At 42.5% G+C, this 19047-nt stretch overlaps 1 protein-coding gene across 3 annotated transcripts in view; it reads left to right on the forward strand.

The window, feature by feature from the left end:
• Window positions 1-16089, forward strand: part of FANCM (FA complementation group M) — a 132519-nt gene extending 116430 nt beyond the window's left edge. The window contains exons 15-23 of one of the 3 annotated variants that reach the window (XM_034767999.1): window positions 1709-1791; window positions 1898-1966; window positions 3683-3817; window positions 4668-4821; window positions 9587-9693; window positions 10989-11561; window positions 12415-12799; window positions 14167-14458; window positions 15826-16089. In XM_034767999.1, the coding sequence (XP_034623890.1) occupies window positions 1709-1791; window positions 1898-1966; window positions 3683-3817; window positions 4668-4821; window positions 9587-9693; window positions 10989-11561; window positions 12415-12799; window positions 14167-14458; window positions 15826-15961 (1934 nt within the window). In that variant the 3' untranslated portion in view covers window positions 15962-16089. Of the gene's footprint in view, window positions 1-1708; window positions 1792-1897; window positions 1967-3682; window positions 3818-4667; window positions 4822-9586; window positions 9694-10988; window positions 11562-12414; window positions 12800-14166; window positions 14459-15825 lie in introns of those variants that run through there. The other 2 variants (XM_034768000.1, XR_004645432.1) reach the window with 2 other exon arrangements.
• The last annotated feature ends 2958 nt before the right edge of the window (window positions 16090-19047 follow it).

Genomic DNA, 19047 nt, shown 5'->3' on the forward strand with positions numbered 1-19047 from the left:
AATCATAGAAACATAGAATATCAGGGTTGGAAGGGACCTCAGGAGGTCATCTAGTCCAACCCCCTGCTCAAAGCAGGACCAATCCCCAACTAAATCATCCCAGCCAGGGCTTTGTCAAACCTGACCTTAAAAACCTCCAAAGAAGGAGATTCTACCACCTCCCTAGGTAGCCCATTCCAGTGCTTCACTACCCTCTTAGTGAAAAACATTTTCCTAAAATCCAACCAAAACCTCCCACACTGCAACTTGAGACCATTACTCCTTGTTCACTAGGAGGGCGGTGAAGCACTGGAATGGGTTACCTAGGGAGGTGGTGGAATCTCTTTCCTTAGAGGTTTTTAAGGTCAGACTTGACAAAGCCCTGGCTGGGATGATTTACTTGGGAATTGATTCTATTTTGAGCAGGGGTCTGGACTAGATGATCTTCTGAGGTCCCTTCCAACCCTGATATTCGATGATTCTAGCCATTCGGTCCCTAGTCTGTAGAAGTGCATGGGATTGTCCGTCCTAAGTGCAGGACTCTGCACTTGTCCTTGTTGAACCTCATCAGATTTCTTTTGGCCCAATCCTCTTAATTTGTCTAGGTCCCTCTGCATCCTATCCCTACCCTCCAGCATATCTACCGCTCCTCCCAGTTTCATGTCATCTGCAAACTTGCTGAGGGTGCAGTCCACGCCTCCTTCAGATCATTAATGAAGATATTGAACAAAACCGGCCCCAGGACCGACCCTTGGGGCACTCTGCTTGATACCAGCTGCCAACTAGACATGGAGCTATTGATCACTACCCGTTGAGCCCGACGATCTAGCCAGCTTTCTATCCACCTTATAGTCCATTCATCCAGCCCATACTTCTTTAACTTGCTGGCAAGAATAAGGATCATTACAATTTAATGTTTGAAGACCTTGCTATAGAAGTGCTAGGTATTATGACTTATTAGTGCTTCTCCTTAAAGTAGTAAAACCAATGTTCACCTCACCTTCATTCCGTTGCAAGCACCAAAATTAAAAATAAATAAATAAATAAATAACCTTGCCAATTGTGGCTATAGCAAGTCTCAGGCACACCTTGGAGAAAGAAATTAGAGAAGGTGAAAGGACTGCTAAAATAGCCTCTTGATAGCTCTTACTAGCAAACTAGAAAACTCCTCAGAGAACATCCCTCTGTCAAGGAACTCCATGTAAGAGTCACAATGGACAGCTATATCTTGGGCACTGTAGGGAATATGGTGTCTTTCAGAATACATCAAACAGGGTATAATTCTTTGTAGTTCACTAGAAAATTAATACACAGACTGTTGCAGATTTGGTAAAAAGTTTTCAGTCAGTTCCACTTCTCTTCAGGGTGTGCTGGAACAAAACAAGAATGTGGCGACTAAAAAGAAAATAAATACTTAACTCGTTCACTACTAATATGGGGTTTTACCCTCTTACTTTATTCCCTCCACTCTTCATCTTCTGTTCTGCATGGGTAATTACTTCAGTGCAAAGAAATACAAGGAAAGTGAGGTTTACAGTGTATCTCAGTAGGAAAATACTTGTTTTGGTTACCAGGGTTAACAGGAACAATACTTCCTACATACATCAATAAATAATTATTATTTTTAGTCATCTTCAAAGCCAGATAGATTTTGATTGTTTGGTTAGAGCGATATTGTGTGGTGGAGAATACATTTTCTTATGATTGTTATCTGTTTACCACTCCTCAGTAGGAAGTAGCAGCGAAAGTGAAGAAGAGATTGTTTTCCAAAGGAAAAATAAGAAAAAAGGAAATGTTTTGAAGTCTCCTGATGTGAGTCATTTAAAAAAAAAAAAAAAAAGAAAGTTTCATTAAACGCCAAAGCAAAACTCCTATCTGGAATCCGTAATTACATTTTTATTTATTTCTCTTTACCAAGGTTAAGAATAACAGTGATTTTGAATCACCAGTTCATGCTGTCAAGAAGCGTAGGCATCCACTTAACACAGTAAGTAAATGCTTGAACAAGACATAAAGAAAATGTGTAAAAAAAAAACCAAAAAAAAAAAACCAATTTCACTCATCTTATTTTAAAATGGCAAACACTTTCCCAATCACTATAGAATCTTTCCTACTTAAAGAAAAAAAAACTGCTTTGGTGTACTATGAGGGACGCTGACTCACTAACAGAAAGCATGCAAAATACAGCAAAGTAAAGCTTACAGTGCATTTTAAAATGTGCTGAGGGACAGCATCTCTTGCAAAATGGCCTCCTCTTCATTCTAATTCTAATTTTTAATTTCTCAAATTTTGGCTCTTGGTCACATTTTTGGATGCAAACTTAATTTCTGAAATACTCCCTTCACAGGGTGAAAATCAAGCTTTTCTAAAGGTCTTAGAGGATATCTGAAACTTTTAGAAAAACAGCATTTGGAAAATAAAATTGGGGGAGTCAGTCTTAGGGTATGTATGGTAGATTATTTTGCGGACTAGCTATGCTAGTGTCTTCCTTTCCCCCTCACTCCCCTCTTCCTGCCTCCAAAGCTGTCTAGTCCAGTTGCTAGTTGGATAGATCTCTTCCACATCACTCAAACCATCATTGCAAGTGACATTAACTGGCAACTTTGGCATTCTCTGGAGTGAAGCCCAGCAAGCCAGCTGCTGTCACCCCTGCCCTTCTGGAAACAACAAAGACAATACAATTCTGGGAAATGTTGGATTTCAGTTCCACGGCTCGTCTGTATGTTGTCCTTTAATTAAAAAGTAAAACTAGAACGAATTTCCCGTTTCAGGTAGGCAAAGAGCAGCAGACTCTGCAGTAGCTTGAATGATTTAAACTAAGGCTTGTGTACACAGTTTTTTGCACTGATTTTACAAAGTTGTTGTAAAAACCAATTTAATTAAATTTGTACGTACTCCTAGTGTGGACACACTCACATTGGTTTAAGCCAATTTATATCAGTTTAGCCATTTTAATTTAAATACCATTTATATTTAGCAGTATATTTAAAAAATACCAAATGGTTAAATAAAACTGATTTGGGGTTTTAAGACTTTGTTTAAAAAGTTAACCGGACAATGAATTAATAGATGTTTTGGCTTGCCTTTTGCAAAACCTAATCAAATGGAATATTATCCAGAACTGGAAACAAAGATTCCCTTGTTTAAGTTGTTTATAAAACTAAATCATTTATGTTGAGCTTTTAGAACTAGCTCATCAGGGCCTGATCCAGGACCAAAAGCATCTGACCCAAACTCACTAGAATGTTTCTTTCTTCTCTCCCTTTGTCCCCTAAATATCTTATTTAAGCTGCATATGGAGGGGTATGTGGCAATGACGTATACATTCACAGGTTTAAGAACAGAGCCGCTCTCCGTATAAGGATTAGTAAAATAAGAGTCGTGCTACCAATAAACCCACAAAGCTTTCATATCATATTTGACTTGATCTCTTTTCCAAATGACATAAGCTTCCTTCTCCCTTCCTCAGAAATGGATGCCTTCCTTATTTCATTGAAAGATTACTACTAATGTTCTTTATGTGGGAGTATAATAATCAACATATCAGACTCACAGATTACTTAGGTCAGAGATTCTCAAACTGAGGCTGTGCCCCACTTTCTTAGATAATAGTTGATATTGAAGAATAGCAACTGAATAATTATGAATGGTGACATGACAGTCTTTTTCCTATTCACTGAAGTGTTTTTGTAACATACTCTAGTCAGACTTATCTAGTGATGAGGGCATGGATTTTCACAAGAAATCAAACAGGACTGTGGATTGCGACATGAGCTGTAACAGGAAACAACTAAAAGGTGTCAAAAGGCAAAAGAGTAATGACAACTTTATGTTCAAGGTAAGAGCTTTACATGTTGCTGTTGATATGCTTTTTGTATGGATCTTAAAGGCTTGGAATAGTCAGCATTTAAATGATAATATAGTTAACTATTAGGTTTTGCAATATTATATACACACATGTCAAGGCTGATTTCCCCACTCTGGCACTTCGAGTGCAGAAGGAGGGGGCCTGCAAGGATTTAAAAAATTAATACTGGCCACTCCAGGCTTGTATTAAACTCCTAAGGTTACAGCTTCTTTCTGACCTTGGATGGGTAGATGCTGCCACCACCCAAGTGCAAAAAACCCTATGAAGCCAGAAAGGCGAGGTTGGGAATTCCTTCCTGTGGGGTACCCTCAAGCCCTTTCACCCCCCATCCTCCAGGGAAGAGCTGAGAAAGAAAAACAAAGGAAATCATCTGTTGCCACCTGCTAATTAAACAACATGTGCACAAACCTCTTAGACACACAAATCCCCCAATCCTGTTCTGAAAAAAGGGTAAATTTTATTAAAAACAAAAAGAAAGAAAATATATTTGGATCTTAGGCTTTTACTAGATTTAAAAATCCCATTTACAAAAATTAAGCATCAAGAATATTCTAACAACTCAGGGGCTATATGCTCTTTGCTTTCAGTATTTGAATCAGCCCCCATTTTGTCTTTGGTTACTCCTTTCTACCCTAAGTTGCAGGACTTTGTTCCTTTTCATGGCTTTCTCTTCCTTTGATTTCAAAGTCTGACATATAAAATCTGTGGTCATCGGAGAGCCCTGTGTCTCCTGAATTCATTAATTGATTTTACTTATCTACAGTATGAGTTCCTCTGAAGTATGCTACTGTAAATTACTCACTTGTTTGCATTTTCGTAGAGTGCAGCCAGACAATTTTTAGATGAAGAAGCTGAGCTTTCCCTACCAGAGGCAGAGGATATTTCATCTGATGAGAGTGATTCAGAGAACGAACCAAACTCCTCACTCAATCAATTCCTTAATGATGAGACACAGTTCACAGAGGTTTTAAATGGTAAATGAAGAAAATCACTTTCCCTTCTATTAAAACAGTGTTTGAGATTTTTATTTGTTTTTTCTCTTGAAGGTCTGATCTCACAGATAATCATTAGACACATTGTATCGAGGAACATACTGCATAAAAGCCCAAATATTTCCATGTGGTGAAAGCCACGTGTGTAAAAAGGGGGAGATACACAATGTCCAATTGTTGTATGTGAGATCTGAAAAAGAAAGGAGAAGGATGGGAAGGAGGGTGGGTTGGAGAGGAAAAGGGGAAGATTTTCTAGTGGAAGGGAGAGGGGGGGGTGTGTGTGGACAAGGAATTTTAGCTGAGGCAATGTTCCACATGCCCCCTTTTACTTCCTTTCTCTCTCCCCCATTTGCTTTCATCATGTGGGGGCAGCTGCTTCTCCTCTCCCCCTCCCTCCTACCCCCCACTTTCCTTCCTTACGCTGCAGGGCATGTGGGCTCTGAAAGGCTGGAATCACACACTGCATCTGACCCAAGGCACGGGGACCTGTCCTGGTGGTGGAGTGTGGAGGATGGATATCGTTTTCTTCTTAGGTGGGGGGTAACCCTTGTGGGCTCCTTGTTTCATTCTCACCTTTAATCTAGTTGCTGGATCTCTTGTGATTCTGGGAGGTAGGCAGATCACCAGCTTTGGGGTCTGGAAGGGATTTTTCCCATATGGCAAAACTGACCAACTGCTATGTGGGTTTTCACCTTCTCTCCTATATCCTGGTTTTGAGGGGTTCCAATGACAATTGTCACAACTTGGGCAGGTTCCGGTGCGGGTGGAGGGGTAGAAAGGGTTGATGTGAGGTCCCTGTAACCCATGCAGCTGCTGGGCATTGGTATTGGGCACAGCCTTGCATGGAGAGAGGGAGCACCTTTGTGTGACATGGCATATGGGTCCCTTCCTCTCATCTCTCCTACCTATGACATCAAGGAAGGGAGCAAGTCGGCAATTTGCCTTCCAGTCTGGGTAGGTTTGAGGCTGCAGAAGGGGGCATGGCTTTCACACCCACCCTCAAGTTCATAATCCACCAGGGCTATCTGTGCCAGGTGAGGTGCATTGGAACAGGTGCATTGGAAAAACCCTGCAGGGTAGTTTGGAGTGGTCACTCCAGTTGGATAATAGTTTTAAATAAAGCAATAGCCCCTGCATTTAACCGTGCTATGGTGTCTGTTTCTCATGGTGTTCACATCCACATCGATTTACAATGCACTTTATTCCTCACTGGGGGCTTCTGAGGTGTGACAGTGTCATGCAAGGTTGAAGAAGTTCTTCAAGGATTGACTGATTATAACCAGGTTGTCTTTCCTTAAGTAATTTTTTTTCCCCCATTATGAATGTAGAGAACCCTCAATTTTCCATTTCAGTTGGAGGCTGTCTGGATCTTTCAGGTCTCCTAGGACGATGCTTTTATATAAAGTGAGGATTATGACCAAGTGCTTTTTAAGATAAAATGGTGTGAACTTACTGATAAAGTTGAGGCAGCAAAGTTTTTCTGCTGGGATGATTCATTGTTTAGTACTTTTGTGCAAATGGTTGACCGTGTGGGGGATGAGGCAGGACCAAGGAATTAGTAATCATAGAATCATAAAATATCAGGGTTGGAAGGGACCTCAGAAGGTCATCTAGTCCAACCCCCTGCTCAAAACAGGGCCAATCCCCAACTAAATCATACCAGGGCTTTGTCAAACCTGACCTTAAAAGCCTCTAAGGAAGGAGATTCCACCACCTCCCTAGGTAACCCATTCCAGTGCTTCACCACCCTCCTAGTGAAAAAGTTTTTCCTAATATCCAACCTAAACCTCCCCCACTGCAACTTGAGACCATTACTCCTTGTTCTGTCGTCTGCTAACACTGAGAACAGTCTAGATCCATCCTCTTTAGAACCCCCTTTCAGGTAGTTGAAAGCAGCTATCAAATCCCCCCCCCTCATTCGTCTCTTCTTCAGACTAAACAATCCCAGTTCCTCAGCCTCTCCTCATAAGTCATGTGCTCCAGCCCCCTAATCACTTCCCTCAATCTGCTGGCAATGCTCCTACTTGTACAGCCCAAAATGCCGTTAGCCTTCTTGGCAACAAGGGCACACTGTCGACTCATATCCAGCTTCCCGTCCACCGTAACCCCTAGGTGCTTTTCTGCAGAACTGCTGCCTAGCCACTCGGTCCCTAGTCTGTGGCAGTGCATGGGATTCTTCCATCCTAAGTGCAGGACTCTGCACTTGTCCTTGTTGAACTTCATCAAATTTCTTTTGGCCCAATCCTCTAATTCGTCTAGCTCCCTCTGTATCCTATCCCTACCTTCCAGCGTATCCCAGTTTAGTGTCATCTGCAGACTTGCTGAGGGTGCAATCCACTCCATCCTCCAGATCGTTAATGAAGATATTGAACAGAACTGGCCCCACAACCGACCCTTGGGGAACTCCGCTTGTTACTGGCTGCCAACTAGACATGGAGCCATTGATCACTACCTGTTGAGCCCGATGATCTAGCCAGCTTTCTATCCACCTTATAGTCCATTCATCCAGCCCATACTTCTTTAACTTGCTGGCAAGAATACTGTGGGAGACCGTATCAAAAGCTTTGCTAAAGTAAAGGAATAACATCCACTGCTTTCCCCTCATCCACAGAGCCATTTATCTCATCATAGAAGGCAGTTAGGTTAGTCAGGCATGACTTGCCCTTAGTGAATCCATGCTGACTGTTCCTGATCACTTTCGTCTCCTCTAAGTGCTTCAGAATTGATTCTTTGAGGACCTGCTCCATGATTTTTCCAGGGACTGAGGTGAGGCTGACTGGCCTGTAGTTCACCGGATCCTCCTCCTTCCCTTTTTTAAAGATGGACACTACATTAGCCTTTTTCCAGTCATCCGGGACCTCTCCCGATCGCCATGAGTTTTCAAAGATAATAGCCAATGGCTCTGCAATCACATCCGCCAACTCCTTTAGCACCCTCGGATGCAGCGCATCCGGCACCATGGACTTGTGCTCGTCCAGCTTTTCTAAATAGTCCCGAACCACTTCTTTCTCCACAGAGGGCTGGTCACCTCCTCCTCATGCTGTGCTGCCCAGTGCAGTAGTCTGGGAGCTGACCATGTAATCGCAAGTGAAGTGAGTGGTTATTCCAGTAGATTGCTGTCTGAGGTTTGTTCCCCCAAGGAATAGATCTGGCAGATGGCCTATAAAATCTATTCTGCTTTCTATTCTGAAAAAAGAACAGGAGTACTTGTGGAACCTTAGAGACTAACAAATTTATTAGAGCATAAGCTTTCGTGGACTACAGCTCACTTCTTCGGATGCATACCGAAGTATGCATACCGGGTATGCATCCGAAGAAGTGGGCTGTAGTCCACGAAAGCTTATGCTCTAATAAATTTGTTAGTCTCTAAGGTGCCACAAGTACTCCTGTTCTTTTTGCAGATACAGACTAACACAGCTGCTACTCTGAAACCTTTCTATTCTGAATTATTCTTTTAGCAACAAGGATGCGTTTTATACACTATGCCAGACTTATATCTGTTTCATTCCCCACTTTCTGCTCCCCAGTTCTGTATGGTCCTATATAAGGGGATGAGGGAGGAAGTAAGTATGACATTTGCGGAGTACTGGCCAGGAAAATGTTGGAAATCACCAGCTTTGGAAACAAACATTTCATGTAGGGAGGTGGGAAGAAATTGATGTTAATGGAGGGTGTCATGTTCAGGTAGGTGCTCCGAGTCTGGAAGGCTAATTTTGTCTTTGAGGGAAGGATGTAGGAAAACGGATTCATCTTCACTTTGCTTTGATAGATTCTTAAAGGCGGTTACTGAGGAGTTTTTTCCTGCAGCTCAGGTCTCAGTTCTTCCCTGTTTATATTGGATTTCGATAACGCCGTCCCTGTTTTCAGAGTGATCCATGAAGAAAAGAGAAATAAATCTGTTAGTCTCTAAGGTGCCACAAGGACTGCTTGTTGTTTTTGCTGATACAGACTAACACGGCTACCACTCTGAAACTTGTCACCATGAAGAGATTGTGGTTAGATCCATTTTCAGGGATGGTTTGGATGTTACAGATGCATGATGTCAGCCTTCTCTCTATTGGGAGCTATAATGAGCTTTCTGAGGTCTGCCAATTGGGAGAAATCTTATGGGACAAAAGAACACGCCATACGGGGTTGGACCAATGGTCCATCTAGCCCAGTAGCCTGTCTTCCCACAATGGCAAATGGCAGGTTCTTTAGAGGGAATGAACAGAACAGGCAATCACTGGGTGATCCATTCCCAGTTGTCCACTCCCAGCTTCTGGCAAACACAGGCTAGGGACACCCGGAGCATAGGGTTGTATCACTGACCATTCTGGCTAATAAACATTGATGGACCTGTCCTCCATGAACGTATCTTGTTCTTTTTTGGATCCTTTTATAGTTTTGACCTTCATAACATCCCCTGGCAACAAGTTCCACAGGTTGACTGCGTTGTGTGAGGAAGTACTTCCTTTTGTTTGTTTTAAACCTGCTGCCTATTCATTTCATTGGGTGACTCCTAGTTCAGTGTTGACAGAAGACTGGGTAGATCCAGTCCCCTATTTTGCCAAGAGCATGTGGGGATTTTGTGGGAGAATCCTGAGTCTTTAACAAGTCAGGAAAAATTTGAAGAGCTTGTTTTGGTATGGAATGTTACTTTGGGCAATACCTTTATGGAAATGTTTATTTTGTTGGTGGAAAACCATTGTGTAATTAAACCCTTAATAAAATGTTGTGTCTCTCTGTTTTCATAATTTTTATTCAGATTCTGAGATGGAAGAAGTTTATCTAAAATCTGTGCGTAGCCCAGCTCTCGGCAACAGGTATAAAATGGTGCACAAAGGATTCAATAGCATTGCAGTTTTCTCACAGGTATGAAGTGAAATGACTTGGCTTTCCTCAAGAAATGTAACATATTTAAGACTGTGTTTCTATTTAATCTTTCATTAAGGTTTGCTTGCAACCCACTGTTCCTAAATAGTGAGTTCTAGCAAAATCCCAGTTTATGATTTTATTATTCATTATAAAGAGACCAGAATGCATACACTGATAGACGTGCATGCATCTATAAGTTTATACTACTCTCTTTTCCATCAGAGAGAGGTCATTACCTAATTTGAAGTTAAATGGTTTGGTTTTCAATATTTAGTCTTCTTTCATTTATTGAACAATGCAAAATGAACAATTGCATTAATTATTGCCGGTGGCCTCTTTCTAGTCAATACAGTATCTTATATTGCCCTCGTCACTGCTGTAACTGAGCATCTATATTAGATGACAAAGCTGATTTTATAGGTGGAAATCTTAACTTTTTTGCTATTTACAAATGACAAGTCAAATTAGCATGGTAATTAAGCTCGTCTCCTATACTTGCATGCAGATGAATTCCACAACGCATATACAACACACACATAGACTGCACAATCTGTGCAGAAGCTACTTTTTTCTGAATCTGCAAGTGTTGTAGAGTATATGTAAACTGTGAAGCTTATGTTCCGAACTTGCCCGCATTGTGGAATTTAATTTTGCATTTCCCAAATCTTTATGCATTGAGATGTGTTGTGCAGAGTACATAGCTTGTTTTGAAAACACGTCTAGCAAAATGCCTATCTCATTATAAAATCTGTTGTATAGGCCTAATGGAAGTTATTTTGCAGATGTTGTGGAATTTGCATTGTATATATATAGTAGAATGTGGGTTGTGTGTCATCAGCATTGTTTCATATAAAAAATTGTAGAATTTTGTCTTTTAGGTACAAGTTTGAGGTTCTAGAATGAATGAAATTACAAATATTTATCTTTTAATAATCTGAAATATTTAGCTATAACACATACTGAAAACTGAAATTAGGATTGCCTGTTTAAAATGCAGTCTTAGAACTATTAACCAGTTAATCTCATTTAATTTCTCCCGTTATGTTACAGTCATATTCTCTATAAATATTTTCTAGCGACAAATGATGGGTCTGAGACTACAGTACTTGCACATTTCCCACTTACTCCCGGGGGAGTCACACACATGTGGGGGCTGTAGGATTGGGCACTGGAAGTAGCTCAAATATTAGGTCCCTGTTTTGCGTTCAGCATTTTGTATAAAACAGGGACAAATGAGCACACCGCTTATGTATAGTGCAAGGCCAAAGTGATCGTGTTCTAATTCCTTCCAGATTCCTGAGCAAGATGAGGCTTACTTAGCCGATAGTTTCTGTGTTGAAGAGGAGGAAGAGGAAAGTCTCAGGAAAAGTGACGCTAGTGAAGAAGAGGAAGTGTGTGTCAATTTTGACCTTGTAATGGATGAGCACTCTGCTAGTGGAAGAAAACAATACTTCACTCGCCGCAGAGTAAAACTAAACCAGGCCAAGACCGAACAAAATTGTGCAGTTCCATTGACAAAGAAAAGGTCCCGAATTATTGTTCTTGATGATTCTAGTGGGGATGAAACAAATGTCAGTAATCAGAGACCAGTAAAAACGGCTTCTCCCAGGACAGACTACAGCCATGCTCACTTACCCAAGTCATTGCTTTCAGACTCTCCTGGACAGCATAAAGCTCCTGCTAGGAAGAACCCTATTCATCAGCCCCGGGAGAACAAGGGTCAGAGACTAATTAACCTGAAGGCTTCAGTGTCTGAAGTGCTGGACTTTCAGCCAGAAAATAGGGGCAGAGGCAGGCTGCCTTTGCTGACTATTGCCAGCAATGATTGCCTGAGAGGGGATGAGGATTTTCAGGCAAAACTCAAGGTACGTATTATTTCAAAGGCATAAGACCGCCACTTCACTTCACATGTATTTATAGAATGCCTTGCAAACTAGCCCCGACCCCGATCGATTAGTTACTTGTGCTACTGTAAATACAGGTAATAATGGCTGTGAATCTGGTGCCATTCGGGGGAACGTTGAAGGGGCAGTGCAGTGTAGTACTAGGGAAGTGGCCATATCTCCTTATCACTCACTAAATGGAGCTCTGCTGAATACAGTCTGCATTTGATGGTCAATGTCAAGATGTTGGGAACTGACAGAATTTTCAGTTAACAGTGGTTGAGGGACATGATCACATTTCCGATAATGGGGAGCTTCAGATAGTTTGGGGTCTAATCAGGGTTCTGTTATAATTTTTGTATTTATAATTCCTGCAATAGGTTTGTACACTTGGTCCAAAATCAAACCCTAAAATTTGGCTCCTAAATCCTTATGTAGACATCCAAATAAAAGCGGCCTGATTGTCAAAGGTGCTGAGCACGTGCAGCGCCGATGACGTCACTGGTATTGGTGAGTGCGGATTCCTTTTAAAGTTCAGGCCACTCATCTGGTACCTCATACAGATTTGGGAGCCTAGCTTTAGGCAGGCAGATTTGAAATGTTGACCTTGAAGCTTAAGACACTGCAGTACAGAAAAGTTACAAATGAGATAAAAGTGAATTTCTCATTAAAAGATGCAACTGAATGATTTCGGAGAGAAAGCCAGGATGAGCGTGAAACAAAACTTGATGCTGCTAAGTTTTTATATTTAAATCCACATTCTTGGGGAGTGCCATCCTTTTGCTCCATATTGCTATTACAAACATGGTGTAGTATGTGCTTTTTATGTTTGCAGGTGGAAGGTTCTTCAAAAAACCACTGTGCAAACACTTCAGATACCTGGTGCTCTGCTTCCAAGGGAAATTCTGCTGCTGCCACACCTATTTCAGCTGGTCTTCCGGAGAGAAAAGCCTCCCTTTGTATTCTGGCTGACAGTCGTGAGATCTCCTCTGGATCGGAAATAATTTCCTCCCTAAAAGCAGTTCATGGAGTAAAGGTGCAGGTTTGCTCTCTCGGTGGCTGTGATTACATTGTGAGCAATCGAATGGCCGTGGAAAGGAGAACTCAGTCAGAACTGCTGAACAGTCTGAACAGGAACAAAGTTACACAGCGGATTCAGCATTTGCAGAGCATGTTCGAGAGGATATGTGTGATTGTGGAAAAGGACAGGATTAAAGCAGGTTAGCTAGTATTCACTCTGCTGCGGTGACTGGCAACATTAATAATGACTGCATTGGCTTTATATACTACTGGAACCAGTGACATTTTAAGAACGTTTGTTTTAGAACCTATGTAAGCTAGAAACCCATCTCTACAAGCTGAGCAATATAATTTGCTGTATATTGAAAGGTTTTATAAATGGATGTAAAGTTACTTGAAAAATCAAACATAGTGATCCCTATTTTATTTATTCATAGCAATGCTAGTCCCTGAAGCAGCCAAAAGCCAGCTTTGCCCAGTGAGATGAAGGCAATTTACCTTCTCTTATTTGTTTAGCTGAAAATATTTTTTAAGTAGTGCTATAAAGGTAAACGCCAATATTCCTACAAAACAGCATACTGTATATCTTTAAACTAAAGTGTACGTAGCATTAAGAAGACAACTTGTTCCATCAAATTGCCATGTTGCTGCCAATAGACATTTAGTATCTAACAGATTATGTAGACAATGGCCTTGCTTTGAAATCAGTGAGAGAAGTAGGAGGCTCTGTACAGCAGTTGTAGGTATTAAATTATTGAAACCAAACAGTTTTGTAAATGTAGCTTTGTTTTATGTGAAGTATAAATGCTTAAATCTGTAACCCCCAGTGCTCCTGATCCCTGCCCCATGTAACAAACTGGCAGAGGACTGTGGGATTGATGCAGGCTTTGAACATGGATGCTGAGGGTGAAGTGCTTAAATTCTATAGAGTCACAAAAATAAGTGGCTTGACTTATGTAAAGGTGCCTCACTATCCCACTGCTGCTGCTGTTGCACACGTTGTTCATTCCTGTAACATCCTGTCCACTTTCCTTCATTCCCTGGTTTCCAAAATGCTGCTGCTCTCCTCCTTTTCCTTCCTCATTTCTCCATCCATGTTACTTATCTGCTCAAGTTTCTTCACTGGCTACCCATCTCTTACCACTTCATGTTAAAGCACCGAGTCCCTACCTTCATGGCCCTATATAATCTCTCCTCATCTTTGGCTCTTCCTTCTCCTCCACTGCTTGCCCCTGTGCTCCTCATGTTAACTGCTCTTCATCTATTTTGCATTTTTAACCTAGCGTTTTGTCATCCTGCCCTTTGTATTTGGTACAGCTTCCCACTTCCTTTCTGCTACATTTTCTCTTTCCCTCTTCCAAGAAACCAGCCTTCTCCCCAATAATCTCTTTCTATGTGAGTAGTTTTCCCTCATCTCATTTTATATAGTGAGTTTTCTAAAACAGTCTTATTGTTTGTAAAGTAGCCTACAAAGTTCTGATCATGACTTTTTAACAATCCCAGATTTAAAAAGAATTCAGTCTCTCTGAAAACTCTGATTCTCAACTCTTCTATTCTAAATATGCAGGAGAGACTTCAAGATTATTCCAAAGGACCAAGTACTATGATGCCATGCTCTCAGCCTTCATCCGGGCTGGAATCCGGATCCTTTTCAGCTCTTGCCAAGAGGAATCTGCCCATTTGCTGAAAGATCTGGCTCTGGTAGAACAGAGAAAGAACGTTGCTATTCATGTGCCAACAGAAGTGAAAGGGGCCAAAGAAGAAGCTCTCCGGTTCTATCTGAGTGTTCCCAACATCAGCTACTTAGCTGCACTGAACATGTGCCATGGCTTTGATTCTGTGAAGAAGATGGTTAACAGGTAATGGCAGGTTGGGTTGCATTGTAAATACCTCAGGAGCATCTAGAGTGGCTTGGGGTAGCAATCTCTGCCATGGCACTGCTCATAATAAAGTTACTCTAACGCAGCGTTTCTCAAATGCACCAGGGGCTTTTCTTGCGGCCACAGCCTCCTGGGCAGCGATTGCGGGGATGGGGAGGAGAAGCAGTGACTCTTCCCCTAGGCCGGCAGCAGAGGTTGGGCCCTGCCCCTCTGGAGCCAGAAACGCTGGAGGAGCAGGCAGTTGGTGTGAGTTCCCCATCTTCCTGGGGCTGGTGGGGCTCAGGCTTCCAGCTTCAGACCTGGGATGGGAGGCAGCAGGCTCCGGCCATGGGGCAGCAGACTCTGGTCCCTGGCCGTAGGGCTTCGGCCCAGACATGGGCTTTGGGCACTGGCCCCCGGCTCCCTACCCCCTATTGCCCCTGGCCCCTGCTGCCTCTCTACCCACCTCCCCATCCAGGGCTTAATTTGTCCCCCAGCATGCCAGGTCTGAGTTAATTTGCTGTGAAAAGTGAAATTTGTATGTTAGTATCAATTTTCACTGCCTCTCAGCTAGCTAGCAAGACTGCTTCTGTGAAAAATGCTGTTAACAGACATACAAATATCACTTTTCACAGCAGCAGACTTACTAACTAGCAAGTCTCGAACAAAAAAGGAAACAAAAAAGCAAAAGAAACAATAAAAGACAAGAACATGCAAAGCACCTTATTTTTGTTTCTAGTCTGTTTAGGTCCAGTAAAGAATAGTACATTATTTTGATTGTTTGAAAAAAATAAAAACCCTTAGATAAAGAAATTACAATGATTTGGGTGTGTATGCATATTTATTTGTTTTTCCTAACGTTAATTAAGTATTTTAGGGAAAAAATGCCAGAGCAGCCACCAGTAAGTGTCAGTGGCCGCACTTTGATGCTACCAAAAAATGTGTTGAGAACCCCCTGCCCTAACATGTGCTTTCCTTCCTTCACTGCTTCCAAGTGTCACGCCCCAGCACTTCCCTCTAGGCCCCCTGCTCACCTTCCCTTCCTTTCTAACCAGTCAGCCTCACTCTGGAATGTGACATAAGCCCCCTTCCTCAGCCCGGCCTTTGCTCTCACCTCATTGTGTCCCAAGTTGTTCTCTGCTTTGGGCTGGCCTCATCTGATATGGGGGAGTTCCCTCAAGTCCCAATGAGAGAATACTATGAAAAGTTCCCTGGCATCTCTGGTCACTTACTTACCTGTACCAGATACATGGAGCAGATTGAACAAGCACCTGCTTCATTTGTCCCACTTGGCATTTCCCCTAGTGTGTGCTGGAACCCAAAGAGCAGCATCTGATATACCCTCTTTTGTGTAATGTGTTTTACAGCTCCCCGAAGGACATAGCCACCTGTGCCCAAGTGAGTCAGCAGAAGGCCGAGGAGATCTACCGCTATATCCATTCTGGCTTTGACTTGCAAATGCTGCCTGAAAAACTTCACCCCAAAGGGAAGAGTAACACATAACAGCAACACACTGAGACAGACGAGAGTCTGGACTCTGGGACTGGAGGCAATTTATTTTTAAACAATGCACTTTATTATTGTTACATATGATTCACTGTAAAATATGTAAATAAATCCTTGCACAAAAAGTATATTCCTTTATAGGGGGAGAGGGAATGTTGAGTTGTGCGGCTGTGACAGAATGTCTTGCATGGTAACCTATGTGGCTCTGTCCGCCTCTAGTGGCTGGTCCATACACAGGAATGTATGAGTCTACTTCTGCCTCTGAGCTACGGAAGAAGGCTTCTTTAACTTGGGCAGTAAAACTTCTTGTGTTTTGCAAGGGGCATCACATTACATCTCAGCCCCTTCACTACAGTAATGAGAGAGTATTTCTTTATCCTTTTTCTAGCTAGATGTTACTTGCAAGGTGTTACTGTAAGTATGTATGCCAAATATGGGCAGGGATCATGTCATTAAAACTTTCCCTGGCAGATGTTCAGCATGTGGGCAAGCTGATCGTTGTGTAAAGATGCCAAAATGACTTCCAGAGCCCTCTGAATTCTCCCTTTCTCTTGCTAATAATCTATATAGCTTATTACTACATCAGGGTTACAGCTGAACTGTTAATAGTGGAGGCCTAAATGAAGCAAGGTTGTCAGCTGAGTGGTACACGTGGCTCCTCTTGCCCAAAGCATGTCGGATTAACACGCTGTTCATGAATTCTAGGTACTTGTCCACACAGAATGGCCTGGCACCGCAGCTGGACAGTGGTATTCCACAGGTAGACTAAAGCTGGTGGGGTCTTTGCTGGGTTATGGAAAGAGATTAAACTCCACACCAAACTGATCCTTCCACAGCTAGTACACCTTCAAACTGAGTTCTCACATCAGGAGTAAACACTGAGGGAGCTCATTGTACCCAATGGCTTTCTGCTCTTGAAACATGATTCAAATGCAGAAACATGATGTAAAAAGTTTCAGTATCCCAGTGCTGATCCATTTGTCATTTTGTTTTTGGCAATGTGTATCTAGGAACCATTCGATGCAATGATACACACCAGCAGGGCCAGTGTTTTCTGGCAATTAAAACAGAGTAATTTTGGATATGTATTATGTTAATCCAAAAAAAAAAAAAAAAAAAACTAGAGGTAGCTATGCTGGAGAGATGGGGGACAGATGCTGGGCACAGAGGCCTCTGTCCTAGAGCCAGCTGTGTGCAGGGGAGGGGGACAGATGCTGGGCACAGGGGTACAGCCCAGGGCAGAGGGGTGAGGTGCTGGGGCGCTGCCCAGAGCAGGTGCGAGAGCCCAGCATCCTGCTGCCAAGTGCCCTACCCCCCCAGGGGAAGCTCCATGGATCAGGTGTTTCTGGGCAAAAATCCCGAGGAGGGTAGGAGGGAACGTGACCCTGCATGTCCCACCCACTCTGACTTGCAATTCCGGAAATGAAAAATCATTTTGGAAAAAAACAGCCCTAACGCCAGGGAACCACGCTCGGTATGTTGCTGCCACCTTGTGGAAAGTGGGGGGGAAATCTATTAGTTGATGTCTTCCCTTGCTTAATATTGGGAAGATGGGTGAAGATAAAGATTTTTAAGAAAGACATTACTGATTATATCTTAGTGAAAGCCTTCCTGTTTCTTTTCCACAGCAAGCATAGTTAGCTTGCAGAAAGACGGTTGTATGGATTTTAAGGTACGCAACAAAAGTAGAAATCCTTGCTGCTAAGTGATTATTTCTAACAGATGGGATTGAAGACTCGGTTGGCCTATCTACAGCCCATTTGTTCATCCCAGGCCCTGCTAGGCTGCAGAACAAGTTATAGTGAAGTCTGATTAACCACGGAGGTCTCCATAAGCACTGTGGTTTGAATCTAGTTCTCATATCATAGATCTGATGTTTAGTTACACTGCTTCATGTTTAAATTTTAGAAAATGACTCTACCCCCCCTTACAGTAAAGTTTCATAGTAGGTTTTTTTAAGTGGCATAGCTTATAGTTTGGGACCTACCAAATTCATACTCCAATTTGGTCAATTTCATGATCATAGGATTTTAAAATTGATAACTGTCATGGTGTTGTAACTGTAGGGGCCCTGACCCATGGGGTTTGCAGGGGTGGGGAGGCACAAGGTGATTGGAAGAGGGACAGGGTATTGCCAACCTTACTTTTGCGCTGCTGCTAGCCAGAGAGCAGCAGCTGCTGGCTGGGAGCTCAGCTCTGAGGGCTATGCCACCACCACCAGCACAGAAGGAAGGATGGCATGGTATGGTATTGCTAGTAGGGCTGTCAAGTAATTAAAAAAATTAATTGTGATTAATCATGCTGTTAAATAAATTGTATTCTATTATTGTTTAAATATTTTTGGATGTTTTCTTTTGTCAATTACAAGACAGAATACAAAGTGTACAGGGTTCACTCTGTATTCTGTGTCGTAATTGAAATCAATATATTTGAAAATGTAGAAAAACATCAAAAAATATTTAATCCTAGAATATCAGGGTTGGAAGGGACCTCAGGAGGTCATCTAGTCCCACCCCCTGCTCAGAGCAGGACCAATTCCCAGACTGATATTTGCCCCAGATCCCCAAGTGGCCCCCTCAAGGATTGAACTCACAACCCTGGGTTTAGCAGGCCAATGCTCAAACCACTGAGCTATCCCTCCCCTGAGAGGAGCTAGTACCAGTACCAGTACCACTCAGCTGACAACCTTGTTTCATTTAGGCCTCCGCTATTAACCAGTTCAGCTGTAACCCTGATGTAGTAATAAACTATATATACTATTTCTATTGTTTAACAGTGCAATTAATAACAATCTTTTTAAATCACAATAATTGTTGAGTTAATTGCGTAAGTTAACTGCAATTATTCAACAGTCCTAATTGCTACCCTTACTCCTGTGCTGCTGCCTGCAGAGCTGAGCCCTCGCCAGGCAGCAGCACAGAAGTAAGGTGGCATGGCATGGCGTGGTATTGCCACCCTTACTTCTGCACTGCTGCTGGCAGGGCACTGCCTTCAGAGCTGGGCATCTGGCCAACAGCTGCTGCTCTCCGCCACCCATCTCTCAAGGCAGGTCAGAAGGTTAGCAATACCATGACCCACACCCC

The sequence above is a fragment of the Trachemys scripta genome, chromosome 4 (genome assembly GCF_013100865.1).
Source record: "Trachemys scripta elegans isolate TJP31775 chromosome 4, CAS_Tse_1.0, whole genome shotgun sequence".
NCBI lineage: Eukaryota > Metazoa > Chordata > Testudines > Emydidae > Trachemys > Trachemys scripta.